The 22,742-nt window shown below is 39.9% G+C and overlaps 1 protein-coding gene across 1 annotated transcript in view; it reads right to left on the reverse strand.

Annotated features, from left to right (window-relative positions):
* Positions 1-22,742, reverse strand: part of LOC144289109 (uncharacterized) — a 199,178-nt gene that overhangs the window by 45,411 nt on the left and 131,025 nt on the right. Inside the window, exons 4-5 of the mRNA XM_077857375.1 lie at positions 17,592-17,651; positions 2,577-2,637 (exon numbers count right to left, since the gene is read on the reverse strand). Of these exons, the coding sequence (XP_077713501.1) occupies positions 2,604-2,637; positions 17,592-17,651 (94 nt within the window). The 3' untranslated portion in view covers positions 2,577-2,603. The remainder of the gene's footprint in view (positions 1-2,576; positions 2,638-17,591; positions 17,652-22,742) is intronic.

Raw genomic sequence — 22,742 nt, forward strand, 5'->3', positions numbered from 1 at the left:
GCATTTGCCTTTGGCAAATCAGGTCGTGATCCCGGGGTCCTGGGATCGAGTCCCAAATCAAGGTCCCTAAAGGGAGCCTGCTTCTCCCTCTGCCGTGTCTCTGCCTCTCTCTGTCCCTCTAATGAATAAATAAATAAAAGCATAAAAAAAAAAGATTCCCTGAATCAGAATTATTTTCACTTCCTGTGAAAACTAAAAACAAAGAAAAATTATAATTCTGCTTAAAAATGTTAACCTTACTAAATCTCATCTGCTTAATTTCTTAAAACCCAAAAATGTAAAACAAACAAACAGAAAGCATATAAATTCAGTTTGTTTTGAAAAATTACTTCATCCACATACTGTCCAACTCATAAAAACAAACCTTCCAGCAAAACGGGGCACTTTGACCTTGTTTACTGCAGGGTTTTGAAACCACCAATTCGTAACTCCTGACGTCACTGGACACGCATTAGCACCTTTACTGCTGTTGGCTGCACGTGGAGCTACCTGGATGGTCTTCAATCGTCCCCAGTTGAACAAATCCTCTCCCAGAACAGTAAGGGTACTGGCGTTAGCATTAAAGCCCCGAAACTCAGATGATATCTTTTCTATGTGTCACCTCTCTGATCACTTTTATAAGAAAGCAAAAGCCTTGAACATCTGATACTTTTTAAAGTCCCAGAATCCAGACCTAGTACGGATCATTCTTTCTTCTGACCCCTTTGCCTGCCCAAGAGAGGAGCTTCCTCTGTCACCAATCACCGTATTGGCAAGAATTTCTGCCACAGAGCTTTATGAACAGAAGATCCCGACCTACTTTCTCCCAAAGAAGATTCTCACAAACTTTCCTAGAGGATAGTTTATTTTACTAAATTTTAAGAGTTTCAAAGACTACTGCATTTGAAATTTTGACAAAGTCCTATTATTCCATTTTTTTAAATTTGTGGAATATGCTTTTGGTATTGTATTTGAATGTTGTATTTTTAAAGAAATCATTTCCTCCTGTGAGTCTGACACATTCCCCTTCAAGTTCCCCAACTCTTATTCTGGATATATCCAAATCAAATCAAAGAATAGTAGTAATCCCTGGAGCAATTAAATTTTGAGGAACCATTAAATTTTGAGGAACATCTCCCATAATCCACCTCTTTAAATAAAACTCAATTCTGGTGCTATAACGGCAGTGCAATTTTACAGACTAACTAAAAACCCAAGTTAACCTATCTGAAACCAATTGATAATATTCTTCTTTTCCTGAAACAACTTAACAAAACACCAAGTCCTCAAACTGTAGTCACCAAGAAATAAGGAACATGAAAAATAGATATTTGAGCAATTATGGCCCTTGTTTGTCAGACAGACATAGGAGAGAAAAACATCCAGAGTTAATAAAATTAATTAACTCTTGCTAAAGAGTTAAAAGCCCCTCCAAATGTCATGCTGTTACTATGACAACTTCAAAACTGCTTTGAGAAAATGTGAAGGATTTTAAGATCCATGATAAAACAAGTGTCATCCAGCCTGCGAGAAATTACTTTCACTTATAGCAGGCAGCAGAAAGGCTAAATGGCCATTTACAATTCTGAAATATCAGATCGTCTGTTACCTTTTGAGAGATGCTGCACTCTTCATTCAGATCATGAAAACAGTAATAAGTAAACCAACAGCTCTCTCAGTAATCGGAACCATTTTGAATTCAGTCCTGGAACTCTACCACTCCCACAGTCTATCTAGTTGTTACATTATTTTTTATAATGAAAGCAAAGTCTGATTCAATCTGAAAGGGAGGGGACAAAAAAAAAAATCCCTAACCATCTCGTTTCCAAGTACAAATGGGCAGGCACACACTCACTCTGATTTTTTAGGTATCAATAACGAAACAGAAAAAGAAAACAGTATTCCCGCCCCCCTTAAAATTCCTGCTTTTAGGTATTTTGGACCGATTTATATTTTACGTAATCTTGATGGCTCAATCAGGAAGTGAACATTTTAAGTGCGTGTGTTACAGACGGGAAGGATCATGTGACCCACAGCAAAGAAAATTATGTAGTAGACTAGCACACTAAGAAAAATAAGCTTAACAGAGTTTTTAAAAATACTGTCTTTAGGATTCACTGAGTCATGAATATAGTATTGGCTTTTGAGAAATAATAATTTGTTTGGAAGCCTTGGAAATAAGCCCTCAGGACATTTTAAAAAATATTATGAGATCAAAGCAATTCACAGGAAGAAGTGAAGGTTTAATTAATAAGGCGACAGTTTCTGTGAAGATTATATTCTAAAACTCAGGGTTTATTTGAAAGGATATTTTTCAAAGTTATTTGAAGATCAGGCAATAGTAATTGTAATCAAACAAAACATCAGTTGCAGCTACGTATACATACTTATGCTTTATTTAATATATAGAGCTGTGCATTCCTGAAGCACAAACGAGGAAACTGTTCAGATTTATCCAGCCTCCACCCAAGTTCTACAGATTTGAAGTGGCCACTATATTTTATCATAGCAAATACATTCTCAAGAGGCAAACGTCAACGCATTGAAATGTTCATCTGTGGATACAAACTAGTAAAAGATAATCATGAAAATAGTATCTGAATTATTCTTTTGTGTTAAATACATCACACCACAGACATCAGACCATGTTCATTTGCTCTGGAAATCAAAAAGTGGAAGACGAATGTTAAAAAACATTCATGACAGTAATCAACTGAGAGATGACTTGTTACAAAAACTACTTAAGACATTTTCTCTGTGCTACCTCTCTAAAACGGAGTATGTTAATGTAAAGATACTTGAAATTGGAAAGGTTTGGCCTGTGGTTGTTTCTCAATGTATTTTGTTACTGATGTTAATAATTTATTAATACCTATAATAAACAATGAACATGGTTGAGAGTAGGTATTTGTATCTCATCGACGTTACTTTTATCACTTTAATGTTTTGCCATTTACAAAATGCTTTTTCACATTTTTATTTCAGTTTTTCAGAAAAATTTATACCACAGCTCTGGGCAAGTGGCAGGATAAGCTCTGGGTACTGCTTGATTACTCGCTCATCTTTCTTTAATTCTTTTTTTTTCTTTCTTTCTTTAATTCTTAAACATAAAAGACTGCTGGGCAAAAGAAGAAATTATTAGGAACAACAGAAGTCTTTCTGAAGGGAAGCTTGAGGCAGATTAAAAGGTAAGAAACATCAATTCTCCAAGGTACAGTATTAAATGACATTGTGATCGCCTTACTGAACTTGCTATCATCCTGAATTAAGGAAAGTTGATATAGTTACCAAGAAATATCCCCCAAAAGATTTACAGCACAAACTAGCCCTGCCACTTGCCTAGACCATAATTTATTGAGACTAAACCTCAGAGAATATACAACTCAAATCCGTAAGTCTATAAGTCAGGAAATTAGAGAAGTTAAGAGACTTAATGTTGCACACAGATGATTGACTGGCAGCTGAAACTGGACCCAAGATTTCTTTCTTTTTTTTTTTTTTTATTCATGATAGTCACACAGAGAGAGACAGAGAGGCAGAGACACAGGCAGAGAGAGAAGCAGGCTCCATGCACCGGGAGCCCGACATGGGACTCGATCCCGGGTCTCCAGGATCGTGCCCTGGGCCAAAGGCAGGCGCCAAACCGCTGTGCCACCCAGGGATCCCTGGACCCAAGATTTCTGACTTTCTCAGGCTAGGGCTCTTTTTCACTACACGCTGCCTCCCATCTGTAATCTAAAGGTTCAAGTAATCTCCAAAGATCAGAGCCCTGGTGGCTTATCTTCACTGTGAATAACTGAAGTAGGGTCAAGACTTAGAGGGGCTCACTCTGGACCACTTAGTCCCTAACGCACAGGCCTCCTGACCCTTGTTACTGCTGCTATTTGGGTCCTCCATTGGTCTGTGCTGAGCATCATACTTCCTGAGCTGGAAAGAGACAGGGCAGGTTCTGGGATGAGGGGTTAAGTTCTGAGAGATGGTGCTAGTCCCTCTTCCTGGCTCTGCACTTCCACCTATCAGAGCCTCCTCATTTTTCTCCAGTGGGAAAATCAAGACACTAAAATAAGAAAAAACATTTGTTTTGGTTCATATCTCAGCTTCCCTGGGATTTTGGACAAAGGTGAATAAGAGAATATTCTAGAAAAACTAAAATTAGTTCCTGCTTTATAACCTTCACCAAAATTAATTCTGTGAAGATTAAAGAGTTAAATGTAAATGGAGGGAAAAAAGAATACAATTAGAAGGAAATATTTCTGAATCAAAGATAGGAAAGGGAGTAATGAAAAAGGTAACAAAAGGTTACATAATGGGAATCAATCTGACTCCGTTAAAATGTTTACACTTATGTAAACAGGTATGTTTTGTATATCCAAAAGCAGCTGAAGTGAAAGGTAAAGAAAAAAATAAAATACTTGCAACACGGTAATAAACTTTTTATTATTTATAAAGGTAAAAGGTAAAAGCCATTAACAGACCATTATGCACTCCAAAATACAAAAGGCCAATTAATGTGAAAAAGTGTTGAATTTCACTAGCAAACACCAAGACTTTTTTTTAGGCATCAAATTCACAAAGATGGAGAACAAAGTGAGTAAGCTAGTGGAGTGAGGTGAGGCCATCAGTTCAGGAAACCAGCAATATCTTTTTATAAGCCTTAAGACTGTTCTGACTCATAGCAGGTCTATAAATATCACCTCAAGAAACAATCACAGATACACAGAAAGATAACTGTACAAGGACACACTTACAATAACCTAAAATTGCTATTAAATATCCAGAAGTGGAAGGAAGCATAAGACTAAGTAAATAAGACTAAATTCATGTGTTTAATGGAGAATACTTAACAACAAGATATGATGCTGGGTGAAAATGCTGGATATAAAGATGTGTATGAATATGGTATCAATGTTGGTATGTAAGAAAGGAAGGGGAGAAGGAGGGAGGCAGAGACAAATGAGGAGTACAAAAGCTGATCTCCAAAACATACTGGAAAAAATTTAAAAAGCTCAAGAAGGGGCAGAGAATTTAGATTTTTCATAACTTCTTCATAATATTGAGATATTGAGATATCACATTTTCTAAAGGAAACCTTGTTTTTAAAACTGGGAAAATGTTTCTTAAACTAATGAACGTCCTGTAAGTATTTTTCAGTCATATAGAATAATTAAAATATTTGCAAAGATCTTTTTAACAAGAGAATGCTTATACTTTATCTTTTAAGATTTAATTTATTTGAGAGAGAGCGCCAGTGTGTGTATGCATGAGCAGGGTGAGGGGTGGGGGGTAGGGGGAAGAGAGAGAGACAGAGAGAGACAGAGAGACAGAGAGAATTCTCAAGCCGACTCCACGCTGAGCACAGAGCCTGACACAGAGAGCTCAATCTTACGATCCCAAGATCATGACCTGAGCCGAATCCAAGAGTTGGACACTTCACCAACTGTGCCACCCAGGTGCCCTGAGAATGTTTATACTTTATTAGGTGCAAAAAAGAAATACAAAATAATATGATCTTAAATATGCAAAAACTCACATTAAAAAGACATGCACAATATGCAACAAGATTGTTAAAAATTATTACCTTTCAGTAGTGGTACTGTGTGTGATATTTTTCCATACCTTGCATGTTTTCTACCATTGTCCTTATCATTTTTATGACAATAAATAAACATCAATATCATAACTATAGGACTGATAGATCAAGGAGACACTACTATTAAACAGTTAAATTTCAAAATACAGAAGATCTATAGTCCCCCAAATCTGTCCTATGACTAAGGGAATTTTATCTTTTTCAATTCAAGAACCCAGTGGCCCATCCTTCAGAAAACAGGAACAAATCCTACTTCTTAGTTGTCAAACTGTTTTCTCCATTTAATAGGTCTGTGAGGGTCATACTGAAGTATGACGATCTCAACAGCAAGACATTATTTGGAAAATAGTGAAGAAGTTCAATGGGAGAGAGGTAATTAGTGGCAGGAAGTCCATGAAGGTAGGAGTCCAAGAAAACAACAGAAACGTAAAGACCGAAGGTTCAAGAAATCATTAGGTCCAAAATAATTCAAAGGGTCTCGAAGAGATACATGTATATCTACGTTCATACACCATCATTCATAATAGACAAAAAGTGGATGCAACCAAGTGCCTATCCACAAATGAATGGATAAACAACACGTGGTATATAAATATAATAAAATATTATTCAGCTCTAAAAAGTAAGGAAATTCTGACACATGCTACAATAAGCTTGAACCATGAGGATATTATGCGAAGAGAAATAAACCAGTCACAAAAGGACAAATATTGTCTGAATCTGCTTATAGGAGGTACATAGAGTAGAGAATCCATAGAGACAGGGGCTGGGGGAAGGGAAGCAAACAGCTGGTGTTTAATATGTGTGGCATTTCAGTCTTGCAAGATCAAAGGACCCCGGGTATGGACAGTGGTGACAACCATTCAATAATGTGAATGTACTCAATGCCACTGACTGGTACACTTCTAAATGGTGAAGACTGGTAAATCTTACACTGCATTTTACAATTAATAATTATCCATGCATATACATTTATACTTGAGAGAAAAAAATCATTAGAATTTTAAGTCCTGAAGAAGGCTTTTTATTTGGCATGAAAGAAAGGTTAAAGGATTCTGATTTGACATGTCAAGGGTGCAGGTATCAAAATAAAAGAGATCTTATTTCTGATATTAGATTCTTGAACTGTAATTACAGAAGTCAGTTCAGCAACACAGAAAATCAAAACTGAGAATTAGAAGGGACATCATGTGTAACTTGAAGAGAACATACCAGACCTCTCTGCGGTTTTTTGAGACCCTCTCATTATAGCCAGTTTGAAAAATTCCCTACAACAAGGAAAGAACCTGCAAGCCCAAGCAACATGGTGACGTCTCTCATCATTTAACAGGAAAGAACACAGCTATGAGGGAAACTCTGAGTAGCCTAGAAACATACTCTATTCTTTATTGCAAACTAATGTTTGAAGAACCGATCTGGGGGCCCCTCCTGGGTGGCTCAGTGGTTGACCATTTGCCTTTGGCTCAGGCCATGATCCTGGGGTCCCAGGATCGAGTCCCACATCAGGCTCCCCGGAGCCTTCTTCTCTCTTTGCATATGTGTCTGCCTCTGTGTGTCTCTCAAAAAAAATAATAAATTAAATCTTGAAAAAAAAAAAAAAAAAAAGAACCAAACTGAAGAATTCTGGAGTTGAACAAAGGCCTTTAGGTAAAGCTATTTCAGAGACACAGACATCCAGAGAGCTTGCCCGGGCTCACTCAGTAATGCTGGATTTAAAGACACAAACTCCTAGAGCATGGGTATGGTTTGTTTTTGTGTTATTTATTATTTTTTTAAAGATTTATTTATTTGAGAGAGAGAGAGAATGAGTGTGAAAGGCAGAAGGAGAGGGAGAGAATCACAAGCAGACTCCATGCTGAGCGTGGAGCCCAATAGAGGGCTTGATCTCACAACCCTGTGATCATGACCTGAGCTGGAACCAAGTGTTGGAGGCTTAACCAACTGTACCACCCAGGCACCCCTGTTATGTCTTATTTTTTAACGAATGCCTTATTAAAGATAAGAATATTGGAATGCTCTTTCTATAAATCATTTTTTAAGTCTGTTAAAAAAACTGAGTACACAGTACATATTGCATATTATATATGAGGCTAGGTACGGTATACTGGGCTAATCTGGACAGTGAGCAGGAGGTCACCACCATTCCTTCATTGGATTAGCAATTATGATTTAAAGGAGGCACAGGATGCCACTGGTACTCACAGAGGGGGCTCCAATCTGTCTACAGGAATGGAAATCTGTAAGAAGTGACACTTTTGATAACAGACACTATGATATCATTGTGGCAAGCTTGATTGATAACCACTATGGGTCAAACAGTTTTAGGCACTTTCTATGAACTAATTAACTTTCACTACAATCTTACAGAGTAGGATCTTAAAGATGAAAAACGGAGGCACAGAGCAGTCGCACAGCTCTCACACAGTTGGGTCGGACCTACCTGTGCCCTTATTCAGAATCTGCTTAAAAAAAAAAAAAAAAAAAAAAAGAATCTGCTTTGAGGAGAACCCAATCTGAGACAAGATGGGGATGCAACGTTGACCAGAACATTCAGCAAAGCGAGAGGCTGCTCTGAGTAAGATAAGTAGGACAAACAGAGCAAGAGATCTACAGGTGGAAGTGGCAGGGGCTGGGAAGCAGGGACAGGTAAGTGGGGGAAGGGTGGAGGGCAGGGAGCCCTCAGGAATCTCAGGGCGGGGGGTGGCAGGACTGAGTCCAGCGCAGGTCTTCATTAAGTTCTGCCATGTGGAGTAGGAAGTACTCTCTTCTCCATCTCTGCATCAGTCACAGAGATTTGATCACTTCTTTATGCATGGGGTGAAAACACAACCACGGAGGCACCAATTTGGGGACTAGAGATTACAGAAATGGGCAAGAGTTCAGGTAGAAAAGTGACACGATGTGGATGCTTTTTAGGAGCATCACTCTGGATGCTGTCAGGGAGGTGCACGCATGTAGAACAGACCCGGGGAGACTGGCCATTGTAGGGAGAGGGCGCTAAGGCAGCAGCTGTGGTTGAAGGTGATGAAATTAGCAGGGACACACTGGAGACAGAGCAGATGGATTTGAGATCTTGACCAGATTAGTTTTTTTTGTGGATTTTGAAGGGGAGGAGGAGAGAAGGATTTGTCAGGAGGTCACAGGTTTCAAGCCTGAGTAACTCGCATTGGTTTGGATATGAGGTACCAGTCAAGATATCAAAGTGGAAGTATCCAGTGGCATTCGAATACAAAGCATGGAACTTAGAGATAGAAAAAAAGAACCTGCAAAGGGCAACAAGCAGGATAAGCCAAAGGGGCAGCAAAGGTCCTGGAGGCCAGAGTGGGGGACACTGCTGTGAGGTCAGCTAAGAATCCAGACACAGCTGATCCACGTGGCAACAGCAGGATAGGAAGGGGACCACTGGCTTTGGCCAGAGCAGTACCAGTTTAGTCATGGGTACAAAAGCTAGCCTGGAGTACCCAAGGAGGGGGCAGGAATGAGGGAGGAGAGGCAACATATATGGCAATTTTTCCACAAAGTCTGGCCCTGGCAGGAGAAGTGAATGGAGAGGGGAATCAAGTGTGTGTGTGTTTTATTAGTAAGGCATACGTGTGTGTGTTTAATCAGTAAGACATGTAGAGGGTTAAATGCACACAGGGAGAAGTGAATGGCAGGTATCGAGAAAGATTGGCTCTGAGAAGGTGAGGGGGGCCCGGGGGCTGGTATCCGGAGCCGTGGGCATGAGGACTGACCCCTCTCCCATTGCAAGAGGAAGCAAGCTGTTCAAGGCTGGCACAGACGAAGTGTGTGGACAGGGCAGGAACCCAAGTGAGCTCACCTCTGGCTTCTTTATGCTTTGTGACGCGGGAGGGGTTGCAGCTACAGAGAAAAGGAAGTGGGGTGGGGGAGTAAACAAGCAGTGAGTGCAGGAGCTGCTGGGGGACGAGACAGGGCTAGGATGGCAGGGAGGACAAGTTACTTTCTGGAATGTGTTTCTCCCATATGTCAACTCAGGAGAGCCTCAGGCCAGAACTCTGCACCTGTGGCATTTACCCAACAATACGGAGAACATAAAAACTCAGTTACTTTGAGCAGACCTCGTGAGAAGTCTTGTCTTCAATACTGTAAGATCAGGTAAGTCAGCTTGTAATAATGTCAATGCTTCTCAGGCCTTAACCACGTATGTACAACAAAGACAAACACTTCACACAGCCTATGATGGCCATCCTGTGACGATGTGTAGGAAGTTCCTATTTCTTTCTATGGGCGAACTTGGTTTGTATGTGTAACCAAAACATCGTTATTTCACCTGGAATTACATCATCAACAGTGCATTAGCAACCTTCATGTTTGGCCTGAGCTGGGTTTTGCTTTTGGGTATCATCAACCCTTCTACATGTGCACACAGGGTTACAGTGACGGTCAGACACGTCCCTCCTTCCAAAGTCCTTCGGGGAAGACTAGTGGGCAGAAAGGCCTGTCGTGGCCACTTTTCCCATACTCGGCTCTAGTTCTTGCTCTGGCCAGGAAATCACTAGAGAAAGCAAAAACAGGGGCCAGGAGCTGAGCACAACCGTACAAGTCCAAACATAGGCTAGGGAAGGTGGTATGTTGAGTGAGTGAGTGGATGTGTTTTACTTGAGTTACCTGAGCAAAGCAAGAGGTGAAGACATGAACTTAAAAGAATATCTTTCCTTATAAAATCTTTTTACAGAGACAAAAGTAATTCTAGGAATTAGCATAAAGTGCCTCTTGTATTTTGGGGCATATATCTCCCAAGGAGCTCAAAAGAAAATCCTTTAGTTCTACACCCTTTTGGGGAAGAAAGGGAATTAACAGTAAAATCTAACCAAGCCAACCAACTGGGAAGTCTCTCTTATGAATAGGGAGGTACCTGAATCATCACAGGATAATGGAATCTACTTTTGCTTTCTGGCTTTTCTTTCTTAAAAAAAAAAAAAAATCCTATTCGTGCGTATTTTCATCATGAAAGTAATATAATGTTACTGCTGGCCAAAAGTTCCTTAGTGCTCACTATGACCTGGCACTGCTCTAAACCTATACTTCCTTCCGATACTCTTATTCTCTGGGTTTTCAGGGCAAAGCACAGAGGCGTCAAGTCCTTTGCCTGAAAGGACTAGGAGAGCTGGTATCCCAACCCAGACAGGCCAGCATCAAGGTCCTGAACTCAGCTACTGCAAAACTGTTTTTTTTTTTGGGGGGGAGGGGTGGAATCCCTGGGTAGCTCGGCAGTTTGGCACCTGCCTTTGGCCCAGGACGTGATCCTGGAGACTTGGGATTGAGTCCCACATCAGGCTCCCTGCATGGAGCCTGCTTCTCCCTCTGCCTGTGTCTCTGCCTCTCTCTCTCTCTCTCTGTCTCTCATGAATAAATAAATAAAATCTTTAAAAAAAAACACTTTTTTTTAGCTTTAAAATTAATTTATTTGAGAGCAAGAGCACACAAGCAGGGGAAGAGGCAGAAGGAGAGGGAGAAGCAGGCACTCTGCTGCTGAGCAGGGAGCCCGACATGGGGCTCAATTCAGGAACCCTGAGATCATGGCCTGAGCCAAAGGCTGACTGAGGCACCCAGGTGCCCTTACTATGTAAAAATTGTTTACCAAAATCTTGCCAAGTAGAGATTCTACTCATAGGCAAGATTTGTTTCAAGTCAGCAAACCTATTTTTGTGTACAGTGTGCACAAGTTATTAAAACAAACTTTTCTCCACAAGCTTCTCTACATTATGAAATAGTTCCTTTACGAATAGTACTTTTTAGAGGTGCCTGCGTGGCTCAGTTGGTTAAGCATATGCCTTCGGCTCAGGTCAGGATTCCAAGGTCCAGGGATGGAGTCCCATATCGGGTTCTCTGCTCAGTAGGGGGAGTCTGCTTCTCCTTCACCTTCCACCCCTCCTGCTGCTACTGCACACTCTCTCTCAAATAAAATAAAATCTTAAAAAAGAGTAATATTTTTTTTAGTCTGACCCACACTTAATTTATGAGTTCCAAATCAGTCATATTGAATCCATGCGTATCGTTTTCAAATCAGAAAAAATCACTGTTTAGTTCTCTGTGAAGTTGCCTGCAGGCTGAGGCTGGATCTCACAGATTTGATAGAATTATTTCTTTGTAGATAAGAGCATTATATTTAATGGGAATGCTGGGACTTCTGTAAGCCTCAGCTGGGTTAGCACGCAAAAAATGGCCCTCATACAGTGTCTGTCAGTGACTTTTGATGCAAATGTTCCATGATATAGAAGTCCAAGACTGCCAGCCGCTTGAGGTTTATTAAAGCTAACCAATATGAATTCATTTCCTAGACTTAAGTGCATGCCACATGTGGTCTACACAAACATTCTTCAGTTTCCTCTGAACTAGACCAACACATATATGGACGACTGATTTCAACAAAGGTGCTAAAACAATTCAACGAGGAAAGTCTTTTCAACAAATCATACCGGAACAACTGGGGAAACACGCAAAAAAATTACCCTTCACCTCTATCTTACCTGATACACAAAAAATTGATCTATGATGGCTCGTAGACCAAAGCACAAAAGTTTAAAACATAAGATCTCTAAAAGAAAACACAGAAGGATATCTTTACAATCTTGGGAAGGCAGAGTACTTAGAAGACAGTAAGTACAGATAATATAGAAGGAAATTTTGATTAAGTGACTTCAGAATTAAAATCATCTGCTCAACAGGGGCATCTGGGTGGCTCAGTGGGTTAAGCATCCAACTCTGATTTCAGCTCAGGTCAGGATCTCAGGATCCTCAGATCCAGTCCTGCGTTGGGCTCCCAGCTCACCAGGGAGTCTGCTTCTCTCCCTCTGCCCCTTATCTCTTTTAAATAAATAGATTAAGTCTTTTTAAAAAAATCTTCTGCTCATCAAGACATTTTTAAGAATATAAAAGGTAAGCTACAGACTGGAGAATATAATTGCATCACAATTTTCTGAGATAAGGGGGATACAGATACAAATACAGGTCATCTTGCAGGCTAGCGGAGGAGTTAAAAAGAGACTCAGGTTTTCTTGAACAGCAGGTCTTGGTATCCCTGTCTTCTTACTGTGAACATGTTCTACATCTGCAATTTTAACTTCAGACTGTTGTAAATATAGATCTCCAGGTTTTTATGTATATAAAATCTACAAATGAATAACAGTAAGAAAAACAATGCAAAATAAAAATGACCCCCACAAAAATTTAAAAATGGGTACAATATGAAATAGATACTCCAAAAAGGAGGATCTACAAATGTCCAGTAAGAACATGTTAGTCATCAAGGAAATACAAATTAAAAATCACAATGAGAAACCACTTCATATCCAGAATAAAGGCCAAAACCAGAAAAACCAGTAACATACAACTACTGAGAAGGAATTAGAGAACCTAGAACTCTCATCCACTGCTGGCTGGAGTGTCAAATGGCAATTACTTTGGAAAACTGCTTGGAAGTTTCTCATAAAGATAAGGATGCACATCTGGGATGGCCCAGCCAATCAAGCCTAAATCTAAAACAGGATGTGAGTGAGGGAGAACATGCTCCCAGCACCTTAATATTCACAACAGCCAAAAAGATGAAGGCAACCCAAATGTCTGTCAATGGGAAAATGGAGTGACAAATTGGGTCTATTCATATAACATAATGCCACCCAGCAGTATAGAAAGAATGAACACCCAATACACAACACAGAACTGGGGTGAAAGGCCAAACTGAGAGAGTACATGCTCTATGATCCCATCTATATGAAGGTCAAGAACAGGAAAAAAAAATTCTATAGTGACAGAAATCAGAAAGCATTTGCCCTGGATGGGGGGCATGAGAGAACCCGGATGGCAGACATGTTCTATATGTTAACTGCAGTTTGGTTATGTGAGTATACCTGACATTGGTGTGTTCCACCACATGTAAATTTTACATCTATTAAAAAGGAGGTTTGGGGATCCCTGGGTGGCGCAGCGGTTTGGCGCCTGCCTTTGGCCCAGGGCGCGATCCTGGAGACCCGGGATCGAATCCCACATCGGGCTCCCGGTGCATGGAGCCTGCTTCTCCCTCTGCCTATGTCTCTGCCTCTCTCTCTCTCTCTCTCTGTGACTATCATAAATAAATAAAAATTAAAAAAAAAAAAAAAAAAGGAGGTTTGGCGGTGCCTCCCTGATGCAGCTGGTTAAGCATCTAACTGTTGATGTCAGCTCGGGTCGTGATCTTGGGGTTCTGAAATTGAGCCCGCATCAGGCTCCACATGGAGCCTAAGATTCTCTCTTCCTCTCCCTCTGCCCCTACCACCCAACCCCTCTCTCGAATAAAAGTGGTAGAGAGGGTTGGTAGGGCTCCCTAAATGTCTTCTTATCCTCAAGTCCTCCTGAAGAATGTGATTTGATTTGCAAACCCCTGGCCCCACCAAAAGGAGACTGTACCTGAACTACTATCAATAATAAACAACCAGTCTGACAGCTATCATGGTTGTCTCATTTCTTTTTTTATTTTATTTTATTTATTCACGAGAGGTATAGAGAGAGAAAAGAGAGAGAGAGAGAGAGAGAGAGAGACAGGCAGAGGGAGAAGCAAGCATGATGTGGGACTCGATCCCGGGACTCCAGGATCAAGCCCTGGGCCGAAGGCAGGCACTAAACTGAGCCACCCAGGGATCCCTGGCTCTCATTTCTTTGGGACACCTATACAAGGTATTATCTCCAAGGGAAAAGAAGGAACTCGCTAGGTTTCCTCTCATCCAATGGTAATAGCCAATTAACATTCCAGGTTCCAAAACCAGTGTAAGAGTGTTCTAAAAGCTCACAGAATGTCATTTTTAGGTTTATCATTTTTCAGTATACTACTGATAACCTGTATTCAACACATTCCTCACCTCCCGAAGGTTACAGAGGATAGATGGAAGAAAGTAAATACGGGAAGAAAGGTACCTAGAACAGGCTGATGATAATTGTTCTAGCCAATAGCAGAAATAAAATTAGAAGCATGTCCTGCTTGCCTGGGAGCTCAGGACAGTTCAGTATTTTCTGTATCTGCTTCCGGGGGGCATGGCCTCAGATGGCTTGCTCTTGTATCCAGAAGTCCAAAAGGCTCTCAGCTGGTAAACAACTTACAGGAAACAGAAGTCAGACACCAAAGGACCTTTAAGATCTTCAGGTACCTCTATGCCATTGCACAAAGAATAATTAATATCCAACTGTACTACTTTGCAAATTCTAGAGATAGATTCGGGGCTTCTGGCACCAAACCAGAGATCAGATAGGTCTGAGAAGATTCTGTTTCCAGTTCAGTCATGTCGAGGCACCTGTCCCTAACTATGGAGGACCTCTGGGGGAAGATCTCCAGGGATTTTTCACAAGAAAATGGCTATTTTTTTCCAAATAAAATGAGGGAATGATAAAGCAAGAAACATCAATTCAGAGTTTCTTCTAAGTCCAAACGGATACCACTTGCATCAGGGAAGTTAAAGGACACATTAGTTAACATCTAATATTTCCCCTCTTCATCGTATGTACTATGCATTTTCAGGAACTACACAACAAATACCAGAAAGGAATGATCAATACGATTTTGGAATTTTTTTCACAAAGAAAATGGGAGGGAAGAATAGGAGATGCTTCTTACAAGAAAAGGGAGAAGTGTAGAGGTCTATCCCCTAAGGAATGTAAGTTATAGAGATGAAGATTATTATAGAAGTTTTATGTAAGTTATAGAGATGAAGGAGATTATCTCAGGAACTCCTATGCCAAAGGGCAGAGAAGAAATTTAAAAGTAAGCCTATTCAGATTTACATTTGTATTAAGATCAGGAACAACTATCACTACTCATATATTTTTTAATACCTAAGTTGAATGTTTTACAAGATGCATCTTTTCTTCAAGCAACAAAGCTAGAAAAGCCTGAGAGGGCTTTGTGATTAATGGTTTGCCTCCATGGCGGGAAAGCATTATCTATGTAATAACATCAGCTCATTGTTCCTAGCCAGCCAAGTTATTTGAAGGATTAGCCTCCCCAAACCCTAATACCCATTGTAGTTCTTGTGCAACCCCATCATATCTTTTCCCGAGCTAATTTAATTCTCTAGACATACTTCTGACAAACCAACAAATGCAAGAACTTCCCATTCATTAGGAACTGAATGTTCATAGGCCCCAAGTATGTACTCTAATGGTATTAGGAGGTGGGGCCTCTGGGAGGTGTTTAGGTCATGAGGGTGGAGCCCTGAGGAATGAGGTTAGTGTGCTTATGAAAAAGACCCCAGAGCTCCCTCACCCCTTCCACCATGAGAGGACACAGCAAGAAGACAGCTCTCTATGAATCAGCCTCCAGAACTGTGAGGAATAAACTTCTGTTGTCTGTAAGCCATGCAGTCTATGGTACTTTATTACAGTAACCTACACTAAGACAGCATTTCAAAATGGTGGTGAGGGCACATGAAAGACCCCACTATATACAGACCCCATCTATATATAGATATAAAATAGGATATACACCCACAACAATAAAAACACTATCAGGAGCCTGAGAGATTTCAACAAATGTTTGAAAGTCAGAACTACTGACTTGTAAAAGCTGAGCACAGGCAGACAGATCCAAAAGTTCTCTGACAGGACTGCCACTGAGGAGGAGGAAAATTGACTTCCCCAGGGAAACCCCAAAGAGGCTCTAGACTCAGAAAAGGCAGGTATAGTGTGGGACAGAAATGGTCAGAACAGCAGAAAGGAGAAGATTAACTGGAAAGTCCAGTATCAACAATCATGCATTCCATGTCTAACTCCTGCCTTTATTAGAAACAAAACTGAGAGGCCCCCCAGGCAAAAACTAAAAATTAAAAATTCATTCTCTAAAGTAACTAAACAAAATGTCTGGTGAGGACTGATCAGTTAGTATGGTTCTGAGAACACCAAAGTCAAGCCCTCTGCACCCGGACACTCGGTGGCTCCCCAACATGAGGGCAGGATGCGCCACATGCATAGAGCCCCGTGAGCCTTCATGCCACCTTGTCTTTACACGAATGAAGAGTCAAGGATGGAAATACAACTCAAGAAAGCCTACAGCGTCAAAGTGGAAAACTAAGATAAACAACAAAAAGACCCTGGGAAAAACAGAAAATTCAAGGGAGAAAAGATATTTTAGAAAGAATTCAAAAAACAGCTCTAATTAGTGTCCCCAGAAATATTTAAGAAGCAATAATTACATCCATACAAGAAAAACAACACAACGAAATACCACAAGAAATAACAATCCAAGAAAAAGATTTACCATATTAAAACTGTGGCCCTCCAAAGTCTGAGTGAACACCACATGCATGCGCCTGGGTACCATAACCTCACAGCTGTGATTCCAGTGATGTAATTCTACCACACTGACGATACCTAATCTAAGATGCGCTATATTTACAACAGTCTGAAGTTAAAATCGCAGATGTAGAACATGTTCACAGTAAGAAGACAGGGATACCAAGACCTGCTGTTCAAGAAAACCTGAGTCTCTTTTTAACTCCTCCGCTAGCCTGCAAGATGACCTGTAAGCTTCTCTCAATACCTGTCTGTCCTTTCCTGCAGAATGAGAGAAATCAAAGGTCATGTTTTTACAGTGACATAATGAAGACTCCTGGAACGCATTACTAAGGAAGAACTAAACATGAACACTTCAAGGTACTAAAACATATTAATGAGGTACATGTGCAATCTTCTCTGTGAACTTCACAGAGAACATAAACATCCCTCCCATCTGGGTGACTTGGATACTGTCCTTTCTGAAAAGTAGAGAGGGAATGGAGTATTGGTTCAAAACTGTACTAGTCCCAAAGCTCTGTTTTTAGAACCAAAAATTCTGTAATGCCCTATTTATTACTACTCTAAAATAAAATAAATCGTAACTAGTATACATATAATTTTTAAAAATAAATATAGTATTCTAAATGTAAGATAAAGGAGAAAGTAAAATAAAACCAATTTATAACAAAACACTGCATATTCAATACACAAATAATTTTTAGGTCTAATTAACTATGTAATGAAATAGATGCTTGTAACTTACTTATAAGGAGTAAGCTTAGATTGCGAGAAGCCAAATAAGAAGCCTTCCATCTTGAAAGTGCTGGAAAACAAAATAGGGGCAATATGGGTGGACAACAGGAGGAGAATGAGTATATTTCGTGTATGAAAGAAGTATGTTAAAGTTAACTTGTGTTCTCACATAAAATGGAGTTGGGCCCTACAATCAGATGATTATAAACTGATTTTTATATCCAAAATGGCAGTTGAAAATCATGTGGGATACAGGACAATTCTAAAATCTCTGACTCTCAACCACTAAAAACAAAAACAAAAACAAAAACAAAACAAAACAAAACAAAAACACCACCCTTCACCATAGAACCAAACACTACCTCATTTCTATTATGTCCCCTAGGGGGCGGTACTGTTCCTGTGAGGACCCCTGGGGCTAGATGAGCGTGGGTAGTCAGGCGTCTGGCTTCTAGCTCTCCTGTTTTACCACAGAGGATCAACTCCTGAGGGACAAATCAGCAACATACTTAAGAAATATATTCATTTGATGTGGAAAATGACTATGAAGAAATTAATTTAGGCTAGGCGTATGCCATTAACTAGAGCCACAGTCGACATTATTTCCTCTTCTTGAATTCAAGATAATTGGTTACTCCATATAGAATATGGAGTGAAAAACTCTATCTTTATTTACGCAGCACAAAGTGATTTGGATTTCAGAATCTTTAACATTCAAATCTGGTCATTAATAATAAAAAGGGGGTTTTTCATAGAACTCTACAATTCTCATTTCCTCAAAACAAGAATTAATGCATTCTTTCACATGTGGTCATTACAGGAAGGGGGGGGAGCCATTTACTGTAAATGCTTTTCTGATGCAATTCCACCACCTCTTTCAAAGAGAGAATTCATCCAAGAAGCCTTAGTCACTTTTTCAAGAAAAATGCCACGGCACTGAATGTACACAGACTAAACCACACGCCTGAGCAAAGAAGCTGAGCAGATCCCACCACCAGAAAACAGGGAGAGAGGAGAGGCAGGGCAGCAGGGAGGGAGCAGGGACCTCCTGTCAGAACACATTAAGCAGTAGATCTCAGAATTTGGCCTTTAATAAAGGGAAAAATCTGACACACATTTAACATCATGGTTTCATAAATCAGATGCAAACATCGATTTCTCCCTGCCCAACTTTTAAAGCATACTTCCTAAAAATATAAGACTTCAGCTCTAAACCAGGAAGCTTTGTGTAATTAGTATCTTAGCAACTATAGTTATTTCGTTCAAAGAAATTTCATCCGCAGAAAGAAAAACGGAATTCTCACTTTAATATGTGAAAATGAAACTATGTTTTGAAGCGGGTGGATTTTCACATTAAAAGGATATACACCGAAGAACACTATAAAGAAATTCAGAGGGAAAAACTTAAGACACGTAGTTCTGAGCTCTTCTCAAAGAGAGGACTAATTCTTCTAAAACCTCAAATCCACCCAAAGGAAAAAAAGGAATGAGTTATCCAATTTATTCTTACCTGAATCACCATTAATTCTTCTAAAAGCCAGATGCACCTACTTGTTTCTTTGCAGAGTCAACGCAAAGCCCAAAGCCAAGCAATCACCCAAAACTCAAAGCAGTGTGCTGCTGGAGCCGAAAATCCCCTTGATGAATGAAACTGCACATCGTAATATCCACGTTCTGAGCCAGCTATTGGTTACCAGAAGGCAGAGCGTGTGGAAGTCTGATTTGCCCCCTCCAGGGCATGCCTCTTTTATATCCCATCTCAGAAAACACTACAGACATACAGCTCCAGAATCAGTCAAAACTAGATAGGGTTCGTTTTTCAGTAACATTTTCTTTTAACACTACGGAAACCACAGGGAGACCAAACCACAGTGAGATTCTTCTACTAGGCAATGCCAACGAAAGAAAGAATTATTATGTCAACATTGGTGATTTACAAATTAATCTCAAACCACTGCCGAAGTTTCTCATGTTCTGTGACTGCTTATGAGTTATATGTAGGTATAGGCATGGTACACATTATTTTTAAGTCAAGAATTCTGAGCCATGGTTTGGAGGCTCAAAATTACCAAGAAGTAGTGGGAATTCTCACAAATTTAATCTTTGTGCTACACTAATAAGGATCAACCAAGAAATTAAAACCAAGAATAATGAAGCAATGGTGTAAACCAATCTTTCTAGAATTAGGGTTTTCAGCATGTAGTCCTTGAGCCATGTGCATTAGAATGACCTGAGATTGGACTTCGAACTCCCTGGGGTAAGGGTGCTTGGATGTCTCGGTTGAGTATCTGACTCTTGATTTCAGCTCAGGTCATGATCTCAGGGTCCTGAGACTGAGCCCTGAGCTAGGTTTTTGCTTAGGATTCTCTCTCTCCCTCTGCCCCTGACCCTCCCCTAACCCTTTCTAAAAAATAAAGAAATCCTTAAAAAAAAAAAAGGCCTTTCTGGGGTATAGCCCAGGAATCTGTATGTTAACTAGATTCTAGGTTAGTCTTATATACTTTTAAAGTTTGAGAACTACTCTTCCTGTCAATAGAACTGAATAGCTGATTATAGTGGTGGCCACTTTCTTTTCTTATTCAGTTATTTTGTCCCTCAGATTACCGTTGAAATCAGAAGCAATGAGAACATGAAAGCCTCCTTAGAATAATTAGTGGCTTTAATTCCGGGGGAAGGAGAGCCAGTCTGGGTTTAGCTGACCACGCCCCGCCCCACCACCCCCACCACCTATCACCTCATTAAAAGAGAAAAGCTCTAGCTGCATAACCTGAAAAATGCAGTACTCAAGGCTGAAATGAACATTAACGTTAAAAGATGCTGCTACTGGAAAACAACAAAAAATACACTGCTAATAACAAGAGAAGAAAATGAAGGAGAGAGGACACACATATGTTTATTGACTGCTTACCACGTCCCAGGCACCAGATCAAGAACTTTCCATCAGTTTGTTTGCCTCAGAAGTCTCACCAAAAAACGACTTCTTCAGAAGGGTACAAACAAAAACAAAAAATTAAAATTAAAAATAAAATAAAAATTTAAAAAATAAAAAAAAAAGGGTACAAAAAAAAAAAAGGGTACAAACACACAAATTCGAGAGTCTACATCTAATAGCAAGGACATGCCAGCAATGCATTCTCTAAGCTGGACTTCGTATTGGTCTCCAGTGCCCACCTCCACCCCCATTATCTTCTCCACATAATAGATTTTTAAAAAGATTATTTACTTATTTGCACACGAGTGGGAATGGCAGAGGGAGAGAAACTCAGGTGGACTCCCTGCTGAGCACTGGGAAGCCCTGATGCTGGGGCTCAATGCCACAACCCTGAGATCACGACCTGAGCCGAAATCAAGAGTCAACTGACCAAGCCCCGTCACCAGGCACCCCTGCATAATAGATTTTTTTAAAAAGGAAACTGAGAAATGTATTTGAAATGATGCCATTTTTCCATAGTTCTTGCTTTTGGTACCTTCTTTGTCCAACCTAACATTGTGGGAGCTTCCAGAATATTTACAATAGTTTTCAACCACCTGTATCTCTACTTTGGTCAGCTTACTTCAGTCCAAAGTGCTGGGGGCAGGGCGGGGGGGTCCAATCATTGTAACATGAACAGTAAAATAAATGTTTTTTGAACAACGCCAGCAAGTGTGAAAATTGTTTTACTTTAATAAAAAGGATTTTACCTTTTCCTCCAATACACATGAAATTTCTAAGGAAATTTCCTGGATAGGGGGACCCCTGTCAGAAAACAGCACACTTAGAAATAAGCTCTCCAGCGTGACCCTCTGTGTTTCAGGTTGACCAGGCACTCTGACTTCTGACAGTAAGAAAGCTGACCTTATACCTTCAACTTTTTACTCTAAGCTGATCTAGCTATTTGACATTCCAGGTATTTTGTCTAACAGGAAAATTAGGATCTGTCAGGACGGCAGTTCTCAAACTGTACATTAAGCACTGGAACCACTTTTATTCCCCCAAATGAAATCTTAGGATAAAGTCCAGCATGTACCTGAGATTAAAGTGCAGCATCCTTAGTTGATGTGGTGGACTAAAGGGTAGAAAGTCCCTCCTTGGGGGCTTATTTGGGCTCACTTTTTCATCATCCCCCAAGGTGGCTAATAAGACGACACTGCCAAGCCACAGGAGCTCTATTTTTTAAAAAGATTATATATGTATTTATGTATTTATGTATTTATTTATTTATTTATTTATGAGAGACAGAGAGAAAGTGGAGGGAGAAGCAGATGGAGAGAGACAAGCAGACTCTGTGCTAAGTGCAGAGCTTGATGCAGAGCCGATCCTAAGACCCTGGGATCATGACCTGAGCTGAAACCAAGAGTCAGATGCTCACCCAACTGAGCTACCCAGGTATCCCCCAAGGCTCTATTTTATCCCTTCTCATACCTTGGTGACTTTTTAAAACTCCTACGTTATTTAATTCTATGTATGCCTTTGTGTCTTAGAGTTGGGCACACATAAAAATCTTTTTTTAAGTGTCAAGTCTTATTTCAAACGCTCCTTAAACTACATTCAACTTGGGAATTCTATTTCATATTTGGCTTATGTGGACCCTAACATAAAAATCATGGTCTCTATTTGTACCTCTTTGGCAACAATATCCTTAGCATGTTTGCAAGTTCAAGGTCATTCTTTTTAAAGAGAAGGAGAAAGAATTTCAAGCAGGCTACATGCTCAGTACAATGCCTGACGCAGGGCTTGATCCCCACAACCCTAAAATCACAACTTAAGCCAAAATTGCCTAACAGAGTGAGCCAACCAGGCACGCCCAAGGTCATTTTATAAACACAAAATTTTGTCAAGAGAATGTATTTTATTTTATTTTATTTTATTTATTTTTAAGAGAATGCATTTTAAATGAATAAGAACATCATCAGGACATATAAGATCCCTTGCTGTGATTCCACTTTCATCAGTGGGTATCAGCTTGCTACAGATGGTACAAGTTTCAGACTCTACACTAAAATGCAAGCCAAAAAAAAAAAATGTTACCTTGAGATTTAACATGAGCAAAGAATTTAAAGTGTTGCTAGGTAATCATTATTTTAAAAAGTGTAATACCAGATCAACACACAGAACAAAGACTGAAATGCCTTCATGAAAACCCAAAGCCTCATATATTCTGGTAACAGTCTTATTTAAAAA

This window comes from Canis aureus, chromosome 18, assembly GCF_053574225.1.
Source record: "Canis aureus isolate CA01 chromosome 18, VMU_Caureus_v.1.0, whole genome shotgun sequence".
Taxonomy (NCBI): domain Eukaryota; kingdom Metazoa; phylum Chordata; class Mammalia; order Carnivora; family Canidae; genus Canis; species Canis aureus.